Genomic DNA, 14,541 nt, shown 5'->3' with positions numbered 1-14,541 from the left:
TGGGGTCTTTTCCAAGAAGTTTTTGCTGGTGCCTATATCTTTCAGGGTTTCTCCAATGTTCACTAATAATATGACGGTGTCAGGTCATAGATTTAGATCTTTAATCCATGTTGAGTGGATTTTTGTGTAAGGTGGTGTAAGGTAGGGGTCTTGCTTCATGCTTCTGCATGTGGAAATCCAGTTTTCTGAGCACCATTGTTGAATAGACTGTCCTTGCTCTAGGAGTTGGTTTTAGATCCTTGATCAAATATAAGTTGGCTGTAGATGTTTGGATTGATTTCTGGTGTTTCTATTCTGTTCCATTGGTCTATCCATCTGTTTCTGTACCAGTACCACGTTGTTTTGATTATAACTGCCCTGTAGTATGTCCTGAAATCTGGTATTGTGATGCCTCTGGCTTTGTTTTTGCTCTACGAGATTGCTTTAGCTATTCGAGGTCCCTGTGCCTCCATATGAATTTCAGCATCACTTTTTCCAGGTCTGAGAAGAATGTCTTTGGTATTTTGATTAGTGTCGCCTTGAATCTATAAATTGCTTTTGGGAGAATGCACATTTTGGTGATATTGATTCTTCCATCCATGAACATGGAAGATCTTTCCTTTTTTTGGTATCCTCTTCTATTTATTTTTTAAGATTTTGTAATTCTCATCGTAGAGATGTTTGACATCCTTGGTTCAGTTAATTCCAAGGTATTTGATGGTTTTGTAGCTATTGTGAATGGGATTGATCTTAGCAGTTCTTTCTCAGCCATGGCATTGCCTGTGTATACAAAGGCTGTTGATTTCTGAGCATTGACTTTCTATCCTGCTACTTTTCCAAACTCTTCTATGAGTTCCAATAGTCTCTTAGTAGAGTTCTTTGGACCCCCTAAATATAGAATCATCATCTTCAAAGAGGAATAGTTTGACTTCCTCCTTCCCAATTTGTATCCCTTTAATTTCTTTTTCTCATCTAATAGCTCTGGCTAAAACTTCCAGAGTGAGAGTGGGCATCCCTGTCTAGTACCAGATCTCAATGGAAATGCTTCTAACTTTTCCCCATTCAATAGGATGTTGGCCGTGGGTTTTTCATAAATTGCTTTGATTGTATTGAGGAATGTTCCTTATATACCCAATTTTTTTAGAGATTTCACCATGAAAGGGTGTTGTATTTTATCAAATGCTTTCTCTGCATCTATTGGGATAATCATATGGTTTTTCTTCTGCAGTTTGTTAATGTGGTATATCACATTAATTGATTTGCGAATGTTGAACCATCCCTGTATACCAGGGATAAATCCCACTTGGTCTGGGTGGATGATCTTTCTGATGTGTTGTTGCATTCTATTGGCCAGGATTTTATTGAGGATTGTTGCATCTATGTTCATCAGGGAAATTGGTCTGTAATTCTCTTTCAATGCTGCATCTTTTTCCGGCTTAGGAATTAAGGTGATGCTGGCTTCATAGAAAGAATTTGGGAGGATTCCCTCTTTTCGATTGTTCTGAATAGTTTGAGAAAAATTGGAGTTAGTTCTTCTTTAAACGTCTGGTAGAATTCAGCAGTGAATCCATCCAGTCCTGGGCTTTTCTTTGTTGGGAGGGCCTTTATTACTGTATCAATTTCTGTCTCAGTTATGGGTCTGTTTAGGTTTTCTATTTCTTCATGATTCAATTTAGGTATATTGCATGTGTCCAGGAATCTATCCATTTCTGATAGGTTTCCCTGTTTGCTGGCAAACAACTCTTTGTAGTAATTCTGATGACTCTTTTTATTTCTGTGGTGTCTGTTGTTACATTCTCCTTTTAATCTCTGTTTTTATGATTTGGGTCTTGTCTCTTCTTTTTTTAGTTAGTTGGGCCAATGGAGTCTCAATTTTGTTTATTTTTTCAAAAAACCAGCTTTTCGTTTGGCTGATTTCTGTAATGTTTTTTTTGGATTCAATTTTATTGATTTCTTCTCTGATTTTAATTATTTCTCTTCTCCTGCTACTATTGGGTCTGGTTTGCTGCAGTTTTTCTAGATCCTTGAGATGCATTGATAGCTCATTTGTGTGGTGCTTTCCAATTTCTTGATGTAGTAACCTATTCCTATAAACTTTCCTCTTAACACTGCTTTTGCTGTATCCCATAAGTTTTGATATGTTGTGCTGTTATCCTCATTTACTTCCAAAAAATTTTGGATTTCTCTTTTGATTTCTTATATGACCCAGTGTTCATTCAGGAGCATGTTATTCAGTCTCCATTTGTTTGCATATGCTCTAGGGATTCCTGAATTGCTAATTTCCAGCTTCATTCCATGGTGGTCTGAGAAGATGCTTTTGAATTTGCTGAGACTTGCTTTATGGCCTAGTATGTGGTCGGTCCTAGAGTAGGTACCATGGACTGCTGAGAAGAATGTAAATGCTTTAGATGCAGGATGAAAAATTCTGTACATATCTGTTATATCCATTTGGGCTATAGTGTCATTTAAATCTACTGTATCCTTGTTGATCATCTGTCTGGTTGATCTGTCTATTTCTGAGAGTGGAGTACTGAAGTACCCCAGTACTATTGTATTGGGGTCTAAGTCTCCCTTTAAGTCCCATAACAAATCTTTTAAATAAACTGGTGTTATTAGGTGCATATACATTGATAATCATTATATCTTCCTGTTGAATTGATCCCTTAATCATTATATAGTGCTTCTCTTTGTCTCTCCTAACAGTTTTTGTGTTAAAGTTTATTTTGTCTGATATTAATATGGCTATGCCAGCTCTTTTTTGTTTCTGTTGGCATGGAATATCGTTTTCCAACCTTTCACTTTCAGTCGGCATGTATCTTTGTTGGAAAGATGTTTTTCTTGTAAGCAGCAAATAGATGGGTTTTGGTTTTTAATCCATTCAGCCAGACTGTGTCTTTTAACTGGAATGTTGAGGCCATTTACATTCAATGTGACTATTGATAAGTAGTGTCTATATCCTGCCATTTTTCCAAAGATATTTCTAATATATGCTTTCAACTCCCTGTGATATTTTACTGAGAGATTTTCTTCCTTTACCTTCTTTCGTATTGATGGCCACCACAGCAAAAAAAAAAAAAAAAGAAACAAAATGAAGGAGAAGAAACCAAAGAATATCTTCACAATGCCAAACAAATGCAGAAACCAAGGAAACAAGAACAAGGAAGACATCATGATGCTCCCAAATGAACATGACACCCCAATACAAGATTATGAAGATGATGAAATAGAAGAAATGCAAGATACGGATTTCAAAAAATTTATGATAAGAATATTTAGAAGTTGTCAAAAACAAATGCATGAACTACAGAAATCTATACTGGACAGGACAGAAAGTCTCTCTCATGAAAATGAAATCTTAAGGAGGAATCAAAATGAAATGAGGAATTTAGTAGAACATAAAATTGAGATATTAAAGAGAAACCAAAATGAAATGAAGAATTCAATAGAACAAATAATAAATACATTTGAGAGGCTTAAAAACAGAATCAGTGAGGCAGAAGAGAGAATATTGGACTTAGAAGACAGAGCACAGGAAAGTATACAGTCAAACCAAAGAAAAGAAGAGGAAATTAGAAACCTAAGAAATATTGTTGGGTATGCTTATTTTTCTGTAAATACCATATGTATATATGATAATCAATAAAATATCATATAATATTTTGTCTTCCACACTCAACATCATCTGTGAGCTTTGGTCACATTGTCATATCTGTAATTCACTCATTTTTACTACTCTGTGCTATTGCATTCTGATAAGGCATAATTTATTTTCCCATTCTGTTGATGTGTGTGTGGGTTATAGGTTCTTTCCAGTTTTTCACTGTTATGTATGATGCTTCTAAGCACTCTCTTGCTTATGTCTTCTGGTACATTTTACTCATATAGAGTATGTGCCTAGAAGTAGCATAACTGGGTAACAGAACATAAATATGCTCTACTCTATTAGGTAATGCTAATTTTTTAAGTCAAAGTTTACAGTGTCACCACAGCATATGTTTCTGTAGCTTCTAACCACTATCAACACTTGAAATTTTTATGCTCTTTGGCCAATTTGATAAGAATGAAACAATATAGCAAGTTTTGTTATTTTGCATAGCCCCTTATATTAGTGAAACAAAACACCTTTTCATATGACTACTGTTCACTTATGTTTCTTCCTCTATGATATGTCAACACATGCTTCTTGCAAAGCTTTCTTTTTCAATATAGTATTCCAAGTACCTTTGGGTGGTTTTATCTGTTGCAAATATATTTCCCATTGCACAAACTGTCTTTGTTTATTATGCCTTTCAATAAAAACTTACCATGGGTTATCAAACCCCATTAAGCTAGGTGGTAAAAATGCCAACTTAAGTGTTAAAGTGACCATATCAAGTGTTAAAGTGATCATATAGATAGGATTAAGTGTTAAAGGGATCATATAAATAAGATCAAGAGTCTGGTAATAATAATAGAATTAAAAAGGAGAGAATGTTCCAACATAGGAAGCAATACACATCGCTTCTTGGCCTTTTGGCTAAGATCAAGTGTGGAAGCAATGCACACAGTAGACCTATAGAATGGCAATCACTTTAAATAGCACTCTAACCTGAGAATCAGCCCTTAAGGAATTCTAGTCTGGCTAAGAAGCCCATGAGAGCATTTCAGGCATAGAAACCCAAGACACTGTGGCAAAAAAAAAAAAATGTCCTACATGAAAAATCTCTGTAAGAGAGACCCCAGTGGAAAGAAGTGGCCATCAAAGAAAAATGTACTTTTTTTCTCTGAAGGGAGAGAACTTCCACTTTGCTTATGACCTTGTCTAAATACCGATAGAGACTGTGTATTTAAAAGGTTTCCATAGCCTTGGCATGTCAAGAGCCTCGGGTGATCACTGAAGACATATATAAGAGTGTTAATTGTTAAATTAACATTATAAGTTACTGTGCACTCCCCCTGTAGGACTTCTTTCCTCAGTGAGTTTTATTATGAGAATTAGCTGTAAAACTTGTTCCCAGTTTTCTGTGGGGGTGTGGGTGTGTGCACATGCAAATTGTTGAAATCTTTACTTAGTAGTGAGTCAGTCTTCTGTATATAAAGTTAATTGAAAATCAATCTCAATGGGAAATGGAACTGGGAATAAAAAAGGGAGGAGGAACTTGGGTGGGAGTGTGGGTGGGAGGGCAGGTATGGTGGGAAGAATCACTATCTTCCTAAAGTTGTATTTATGAAATTTGTACTCATTAAATAGAAGGTTTCTTTGGAAAAAAAGTTTTTAAAATGTAATTTAAAACAATATATAATATTCAATTATATAATACTTAAAATATTATTTAAAATCTTGAAATCATAAAAGAATCTTAATTATACATGTGATATATCTATTTGTTTGAGTCTTCTTCTATCTTTCAATAAAAACAATTTTTCTTTTTTTAACTTTTATTTAATGAATATGAATTTCCAAAGTACAGCTTAAGGATTACAATGGCTTCCCCCCCCATAACGTCCCTCCCACCCGCAACCCTCCCCTTTCCCACTCCCTCTCCCCTTCCACTCAATCAGGATTCATTTTCAATTCTCTTTATATACAGAAGATCAGTAATAAAAACAATTTTTCAATAGAAGTCTAGCATATTTTCTATAAAATTTATTCATAGGTCTCTTATTTACTTTTGTTCATATTATAAATGATATCCATCTTCCTTTGCATGTCTAACTGCTCATTGCTGTTATCATGCTATATTTTTATTTTTATTATATTTTTCAATTAGGCATATCATTACAATACAAAGAAATAATTATTAATCAACTATATATATATATATTCTGTGTTACATGTTCAACTAGAAACTCTAGACACTGTCTCACTTCACATAAATAAACCTTCCTTAAACAATGTGAAAGGAAATTGTGTATGTGTGTGTGTGCATGCTCTAAGAACAATTAACATGAAATTGACCCTCCTAACAGATTTTGAAGTACATAATACAATGCAATTGTCTCTCAATATCCATAGGGATTATGTTTCAGAACACCCAGAAACACCAATCCAAAATTTGAAAGTTTAAGTCCCTTACATAAAATCTTATATTGGCATATAATCTATACATTCTCCTGAATATCTTAAATAATTTCTAGATTACTCTTAATACCTCATATAGGGGCCAGTATTGTGGTGCAACAAGCTGCCACCTGATATGCTGACATCCCACATGAGAGCAGGTTTGAGTCCCAGTTGCTCCAATTTCAAATTAGCTCCCTGCTAATGCACCTGGGAAGGCAATGAAAGATGGCCCAAGTGCTTGGGTCCCTGACAACCATGTGCAGACCTAGATGGAGACCCAGCCTCCTGACTTCAGCCTGATCTAGCCCCAGTTGTTGTGGCCATTTGGGGAGTGAACTAGAAGATGGAAGATCAATCTCAATACCTCTCCCTCTCTCTGAGTTTCAAATAAATACAATGAATCTTTACAAAAAACTTCATACAATGTAAATATTTGTAAGCAGTTGTTACACTGTGTTATTTATAAGAAAATGATAGGGGGAAAGGTCTGTCTATGTTCAGTACAGAAGCAGTTGTTTTTCAAATACTTTCAGTTTGCGACTGGTTGAGTCTTTGGATTCAGAACACTTAGATACAAGGGCCTCCTGCATTGTTAACTTCACACACAATGTTGTTCAGCAGACTTCTAGTTAATGGTCTCACACACACACACACACACACACACACAAACGGGGGGGGGGAGGGAGATGTAAGTCAGCCTTTAAAAAGAAAGAAATCCTGAAATATGTGATAACTCAGATAAACCATAGGACATTATGTTAAGTGAAATGAGATAGTCATTCACAAGCAAATGCTGAATGATACTAATTATAAAAGTAATATTGAATAATCAAACAAGTGGTAAGCAAAGGAGAAAGGTGATTGCTAGAGGCATGGGTAAGGGGTAACAGGTAAGTTATCTTCAATGGTATATAATTTCAGTTATGCAAGACCACTATCTCTGGCTAGGAAAACTTAATATCACTTCTACACTCTTAACAAATTTTTGAAAAATATGATACAATGCAGTTGTCTCTGCATTATCTCAATAGATAACTTTATTTCTTCTTACCAAGTTGGAGGCTTTCTATTTTTTTATTCCCTAATTGCACAGGCTAGGACTTGAAGTACTGTGAGAAATAGAAGTAGGAAGGCTAAGCAACCTTGTCTTGTTCACGGGCTTACAGGAAAAGCTTTCAATTTTTCATTGTTTAGAATGATATTGAGTGGAAATTTTTCATATATGGCCTAAATTGTGTTGAGATACATTCTTTCTGCAAGTAATTTGTTGAGAGTTTTCAACTTGAGAAGATGTTGAATTATCAAAATTTTTGCACATTTACTGAAATGATTATGTAGTTTTTATCTTTCATTCTGTTAATGTGATGCATCATGCTACTTTATTAACATATATTGAAATATCTTCACATCCAGTGGATAAATCCCACTTGGTCCTTGTGTATGCTACTTTTAATGTGCCACAAAGGGAAGATTTTTTTGTCTCATAGTATAGTTTAGAAAACTGAGGCTCACATAGTTAAGCAAAATTCAACTAGGATATGAAAATGGAAGCGAGGTGTAGAAAAAAGAATGTGAAGACAGAAGGGAAAGATGGAGAGAAGATGAAGGAGGGCAGAAATGAAAGGGAGATGATTACAGGAAGTAAAAAGAAATACTGGGGAGAGAGGAGGGTGATCGAGGGAGGGTGAGAGAGACAGATAAAGAGGGAGAGAGGGAGATGCTTGAGGGTAAGCAGCTCATTCCCCATAATCACCAGGGCCTCATCCCAGTCTTATCAGTGTTGGAGCCCCTGACTACCATGTAAGAAACAGAAATTCCTATTTATGTATCCACAATCTCCTCCTCTCTGAGATTTTCACTTATTTTTCCAAAATAAATTATTTCTTAAAATGACACCAACTTTTGTAAGCTTGAAATTGTTTCCAAATAAAAAGGTAAAAGGGCTGGTATTGTGGCACAAGGAGTTAAGGCAGCACCTGTGATGCCAAGATCCTTTAACAGAATGCTGGTTTGAGCCCTGGCTGCTCTGCTTCCCATCCAGCTCCCTACTAATGCACCTGGGAAAACAGTGGATGATGACCCAAGTACTTGGGCCACTGCTATTCACAAGGCAGACCTATATGGAATGATGGAGTTCCTAGCTTCTGGCTTTAGCCTGGCCCAACCCAGGCTGTTCCAGCCATTTACAGAGTAACCAGTAAATGGTAATCCTTCTCTCTCTTTCTTTCTTTCTTTCTCTGTGTGTGTATGTGTGTGTGTGTGTGTCTATGTGTCCCTCTGTTGGAATCCCCTTATTCCCTTCAAATAAATAAATAAATGAAAACTTTAAACCACCTGAAAGATGGCGGTATAGCAGCAAGGTGCGCCGAGTTATACAAAGAGAAACTGATGAATAGAGGGGACAGTCAGGCGATGGAACCACAAAAGGTTGGCTAGAGTGACACAGGAGCATGCCAGAGTGTAGGGGTCCACCCCAGGGCAGGTAGAGGTGCCCAGAAAGACAATGCTGCATGGAAAAAAAGAACCAGTGGGAGGATGACTGCTGTGGCTTCTACCACCACCACCACTACCACCGCTGGCGCTGCCTCCAACCCACCCTGGGAAGGACAGGTGAGACACACGCGGTTGAGTGGGGAAGGAAATCAAAACAAAGTAAATAGCACCCACGGGAAGAGGGCATGATCCAGGGGGACGAACTGAGAGACTGAACATGCCAGGATCCCTCGGTGTCTCCACCCCCAATCAGAGTTTCAGCAGGCAGAGAGCAACAAGCTTGTTTACATTTGGGCATGAAAGAGGGCGGGCTCTGCTTTTGCTTTCCGAATGCAGTAACTTCAGTGGTGGGGACCATAGCGGTTTGGAGTGACTCCCCACTCGTCGCACAGGGGCCACAGTGACAGGGAGGGAGATTTAGAAAAACAGCAACAAACCAAACCCAAACCCAGCAGAAGAAAAGAAATACTAAAGATTAGAGAATAAATAGAATTGAAACCAAAAAAAAATAAACAATAAAAAAGATCAACAAAACCAAGAGCTGGTTCTTTGAAAAAATAAACAAAATAGACACACCATTGGCCCAACTAATCAAAAAAAGGAGAGAGAAGACCCAAATCTGTAAAATTAAAGATGGTAATGAAAATGCAACAACAGAAATAAAAAGAATCATCAGAAACCACTATAAAGAGATGTATGCTAAGAAACTGGGGAATCTGGAAGAAATAGATAGATTCCTGGACACATACAACCTTCCTAAACTGAGCTGTGAAGATATAGAAAATCTAAACAGACCCATAACCATGAAAGAAATTGAATCAGTAATAAATGCACTACCGAAAAAGAAGAGCACAAGACCAGATGGCTTCACCACTGAATTTTACCAGACATTTAAGAACAACTAACCCTAGTTCTTCTCAAATTATTCAAAACAATTTAAAGGGAGGGAATCCTCCCAAATTCTTTCTATGTAGCCAATATCACCTTAAGTCCTAAGCCAAGAAAAGACACAACAGAGAAAGAAAATTACAGACCTATCTCTCTGATGAACATAGATGCAAAAATACTCAACAAAATCCTGGCAAACTGAATCCAAATACAAATCAAAGATCATTCACCAAGACCAAGTGGGATTTTTCCCTGGTATGCAGGGATGGTTCAATATTCAAAAATCAATCAATGTGATATATCACATCAACAAATTAAGAAACAAAAGTCATATGATTATCTCAGTAGATGCAGAGAAAGCATTTGACAAAATACAACACCCCTTCATGATGAAAACTCTAAGCAAATTGAGGTTAGAAGGAACATTCCTCAACACAATCAAAGCAATTTTTGATAAACCTATGGCCAGCATCATAGTGAATGGGGAAAAGTTGGAGGCATTTTCATTGAAAACGGGCACCAGACAAGGATGCCCACTCTCACCATTGCTATTCAATACAGTCCTAGAAGTTTTAGCCAGAGCCATAAGGCAAGAAAAAGAAATTAAAGGGATACAAATGGTAAAGGAGGAAGTCAAACTATCCCTATTTGCAGATGACATGATCCTATATATAGGAGATCCAAAAAACTCCTCTAAGAGACTATTGGAACTCATAGAAGAGTTTGGAAAAGTAGCAGGATAGAAAGTCAATGCTCAGAAATCAACAGCCTTTGTATACACAGGCAATGCCATGGCTGAGAAAGAACTGCTAAGATCAATCCCACTCACAATAGCTACAAAAAACAATCAAATACCTTAGAATTAACTTAAACAAGCATGTCAAAGATTTCTACGATGAGAATTACAAAACATTAAAAGAAAGAAATAGAAGAAGACACACACAAAAAAAACGGCCATGTTCATGGATGGAAGAATCAATATCACCAAAATGTGCATTCTCCCAAAAGCAATTTACAAGTTCAATGCAATGCCAATAAAAATACCAAAGACATTCCTCACAGACCTAGAAAAAAATGATGCTGAAATTCATATGGAGAAACAGGAGACCGTGAATAGCTAAAGCAATACTTTACAATAAAAACAAAGGCAGAGGTATCACAATTCCAGACCTCAAGACATACTACAGGGCAGTTATAATCAAAAAGTCTGGTACTGGTACAAAAACAGATGGATAGACCAATGGAACAGAATAGAAACACTGGAGATCAATCCAAACATCTATAACCAACTCATATTCAACAAAGGAGCTAGACCTACCCCTGGAACAGAGACATCCTCTTCAACAAATGGTGCTGGGAGAACTGGATGCCCACATGTCTAGGTATGAAACAAGACCCCTATCTTATACCATATACAAAAATCAACTCAACATGGATCAAAGATATAAATCTAAATCTAAATCTAAATCTAAATCTAAATCTATGCCACCACACCATGAAATTAATTGAGAGCATAGGGGAAACTCTTCAAGACATTGGAACAGGAAAAGAATTCCTGGAGAAGATCCCAGAGGCACGGGTGGTCAAAGCTAAAATAAACAAATGGGATTACCTCAAATTCAGAAGTTTCTTTAAGCAAAAGAAACAGTCAGGAAAGTGAAGAGGCAACTGACAGAATAGGAAAAAAATATTTGCAAACTACACAACTGCTAAAGGTTTAATCACCAGAATCTACAAAAAGATCAAGAAATGCCAAAGCAACAAAACAAGCAACCCAATAAAAAAAGATGTGCCAAGGACCTTAACAGACATTTTTCAAGAGAGGAAATCCAAACGGCCAAAAGACACATAAAAATCTGCTCAGGATCTCTAGCCATCAGGGAAATGCAGGTCAAAACCACAATGAGGTTTCACCTCACCCTGGTTAGAATGGCTTACGTACAGAAATCAACTAACAACAGATACTGGCGAGGATGTGGGGAAAAAGGGACACTAATCCACTGTTGGTGGGAATGCAAACTGGTAAAGCCACTATGGAAGATAGTTTGGAGAGTCCTCAGAAACCTGAATATAGCCCTAGCAAATGACCCAGCCATCCCACCCCTTGGAATTTACCCAAATGGAATTAAAGGGGAGAAAAAAAGAGCCATTTGCATCTCAATATTTGTTGCAGCTCAATTCACAATAGCTAAGACATGGAATCAACCTAAATGTCCATCAACAGATGACTGGATAAAGAAAATGAGATATGTACTCTATAGAATACTATACAGTAGTAAAAAAAAATGAAATCCAGTCATTTGCAACAAAATGGAGGAATCTGGAAATCATGCTGAGTGAAATAAGCCAGTCCCAAAGGGACAAATATCATGACAACTAACAGAGCACCTAAAAGGGGAACCTGTTGAAGTGAAATGGACACTATGAGAAACAATGACCAGATAAGCCCTTGTCTTGACTGTTGAGGAACAACTTACTATTTTATTCCTTTTAGTATTTTTTCGGTTCTACTTAATACCATTGGTTGAACTCTTTAATTAACACACAATTATTCTTAGGCATTTAAATTTAACTGAAAAGTAACCCCGGTTAAATATAAGAGTGGGAATAAGAGAGGGAGGAGATGTACAGTTCGGCACATGCTCACTCAGACTTACCCCTAATGGTAGAGCTAGAAACGTGCTAGGGGATTCTAATTCAATCCCATCAAGGTGGTATGTACCAATGCCATCTCACTTGTTAAAGGGATCAGTTTAAGTACATAATTGATCAAAAAGATAGGTGAAGTGACAAAGAGATTTCACAAATAAGACTAGTGACTGTAAATAATGATGGATAGAATTAAAAGGGAGAGAATGATCCTACAGGGGAAGCACGATACACAGCAGACTCATAGAATGGCAAAGTCCAGCCTCAGAATCAATCCTTAAGGCATTCAGATCTGGCTAAAAGGCCCATGAGAGTCTTGCAAGCATGGAAAGCCAAGACACTGTGGCAAAAACGACCTGAACAAAAGATCTCAGTGAATGAGACCGCAGCGGAAAGAACAGGCCATCAAAGAAGGAGGTACCTTTCTCTGAAGGGAGGAAGGAATCTCCATTTAGATATGGCTTTTCTAAATAAGATCAGAATTTGTGAACTCAAGAGACTTCCATAGCCTTGGCAGCTCATGACAAAAGCCTTGGGAGATTACTGACATCATAAATAAGAGTGTCAATTGTTAAATCAACAACAGTCACTGGGAACTTGCTCGCCATGTAGGATCTCTGTCCTTAATGTGTTGTACTATGAGGATTAACGGTAAAACTACTACTCAAACAGTACTCTGTATCTTGTGTGGCCTCCAGCTCGCTGTTTGACCTCTCCGTGCTCAAGCTCCACCACAGCTTGCGGCAGAGCGAACCGGACCTGCGGCACCTGGTGCTGGTGGTGAACACGCTGTGGTGGATCCAGGCGTCCATGGCACCCGCAGCTGCCCTGCCACCCGTGCCCAGCCCACCCGTGGCCCCCAGCGTGGCCGACAGCCTGCTGGCCAGCTCGGACACCGCCCTCTCATCCTCCATGGCCAGCCTCCTGGAGGACCTCAGCCACATCGAGGGCTTGAGCCAGGCCCCGCAGCCCCACGCGGACGAGGGGCCACCAGGCCGCCCTCTGGCGGGAACCACACCCAGCCTGGGTGCCTTGGACCTGCTGGGCCCCGCCACGGGCTGTCTGCTGGACGATGGGCTCAAGGGCCTGTTCGAGGACATCGACACCTCCATGTATGACAGTGAACTTTGGGCACTGGCCCCGGAGGACCTCAAAGCTGCTCTTGAGGGGGGACCGGGCAAGGAAGCCGCTCCGGAGCTGGATGAGGCCGAGCTGGACTACCTCATGGACGTGCTGGTGGGCACGCAGGCCCTAGAGCTGCCGCCAGGGCTGGGGCGCTGACCCCCCGGGGCTGTGCTGCTTGGCTGGAGTCTGATCTGAACCTGGTGGCTGGACCAACGCTCCCTGGAGAGACACAGCTGGCTTTCCTGGAACCCGGAGAGGGGGGCTTGGGCCACTTTGGAGAGGTGGACTGCGGTCTGCTTGTCTCAGGGCCGGTGGGGGAGCCTGGTAGGGGCCCCTAGCCATGGAGCGGCCGGGTCTGCTGGCCGGAATGAGACCCGGCCAGGCCCGTGCTGGACTGAACCCTCCAGGGCCACAGCCTGGGCTGCTCCTTGCCTGATGCGGGGAGAGACTTTGATCGGTTTTTGACATTAAAACCAGCAGTATTTTGAAATCTTTACTTAGTAAATACTAAGTTGATCTTCTGTATATAAAGATAATTGAAAATGAATCTTGATGAAGAATGGGGTGGGAGACGGAGTGGGAGATGGGATGGTTGTGGGTGGGAGGGAGCTTATGGGGGGAAAAGCCACAACAATGCAAAAGTTGTACTTTGTAAATTTATATTTATTAAATTAAAAAAACTTTAAGAGAAATAAACAGTAATGAAAAGGTAAAAATATTAGTTAATTTTCACTTTTAAAAAGTACTTTGATCACAAGGAATTATCAGTCTCCTAGAATCTGTCAATCTCTCCAAATGGCCCTCCATGCCATTTGGGCTGCCCTCTGCCAGTGCCTCATGTGTAGTCCCTTGGTTGCCACAGAAACAACTTTGGTACCCACCTGGACTTGGCTTCTCTGGGCCCTGCCCTAGGGTTCTTGTACTTTTCTTCCCTATTTTTTATCCTCCTCTATTCAAAGAAACCTGTGTCTCCTGTCTAGAAAATCATCCTGTTAGTGGAGTAATCATGTAAATCATTTCTAGATAGCCTAAAATGCATATCTTCTTTAAAACATTAAGATAAAAGACTAACAAAATAATAAAAAGAATAGAAACCACTATACTAGATGGACTTTTGCTACATCTCAAATCGTACCACACTAGTACCTATGCACCCTCTCTTCCACAAAAATCTGTCTTGCTAGAACAAACAAGTGTGAGACAAAAGCAACACCTTCTTTTGAACAGAATGTCTCAGGGATCTAATGCTGATAGGATTTTAAATACACTAATGTATTATGCAAAAAATAGAGCAATTTTAGTAGACATTGGCAAATCAAAAAAGAAGACAAAGATCCTTTCAACATAATAAGACACCAGGGCTG

General features: G+C 38.9%; 1 protein-coding gene across 1 annotated transcript in view; it reads left to right on the top strand.

Annotated features, from left to right (window-relative positions):
* Positions 1-13,367, top strand: part of LOC100341884 (SERTA domain-containing protein 1-like) — a 77,834-nt gene extending 64,467 nt beyond the window's left edge. Inside the window, exon 3 of the mRNA XM_089301776.1 lies at positions 12,725-13,367. Coding sequence (XP_089157902.1) covers positions 12,725-13,333 — 609 coding nt within the window. The 3' untranslated portion in view covers positions 13,334-13,367. The remainder of the gene's footprint in view (positions 1-12,724) is intronic.
* Positions 13,368-14,541: the final 1,174 nt, after the last annotated feature.

The sequence above is a fragment of the Oryctolagus cuniculus genome, chromosome 8, assembly GCF_051225735.1.
Source record: "Oryctolagus cuniculus isolate XC-2025 breed Fujian yellow rabbit chromosome 8, ASM5122573v1, whole genome shotgun sequence".
Taxonomy (NCBI): Eukaryota; Metazoa; Chordata; class Mammalia; order Lagomorpha; family Leporidae; genus Oryctolagus; species Oryctolagus cuniculus.
The sequence above is the reverse complement of the archived record's forward strand: the minus strand, read 5'-3'. Positions and strand labels throughout refer to the sequence as shown.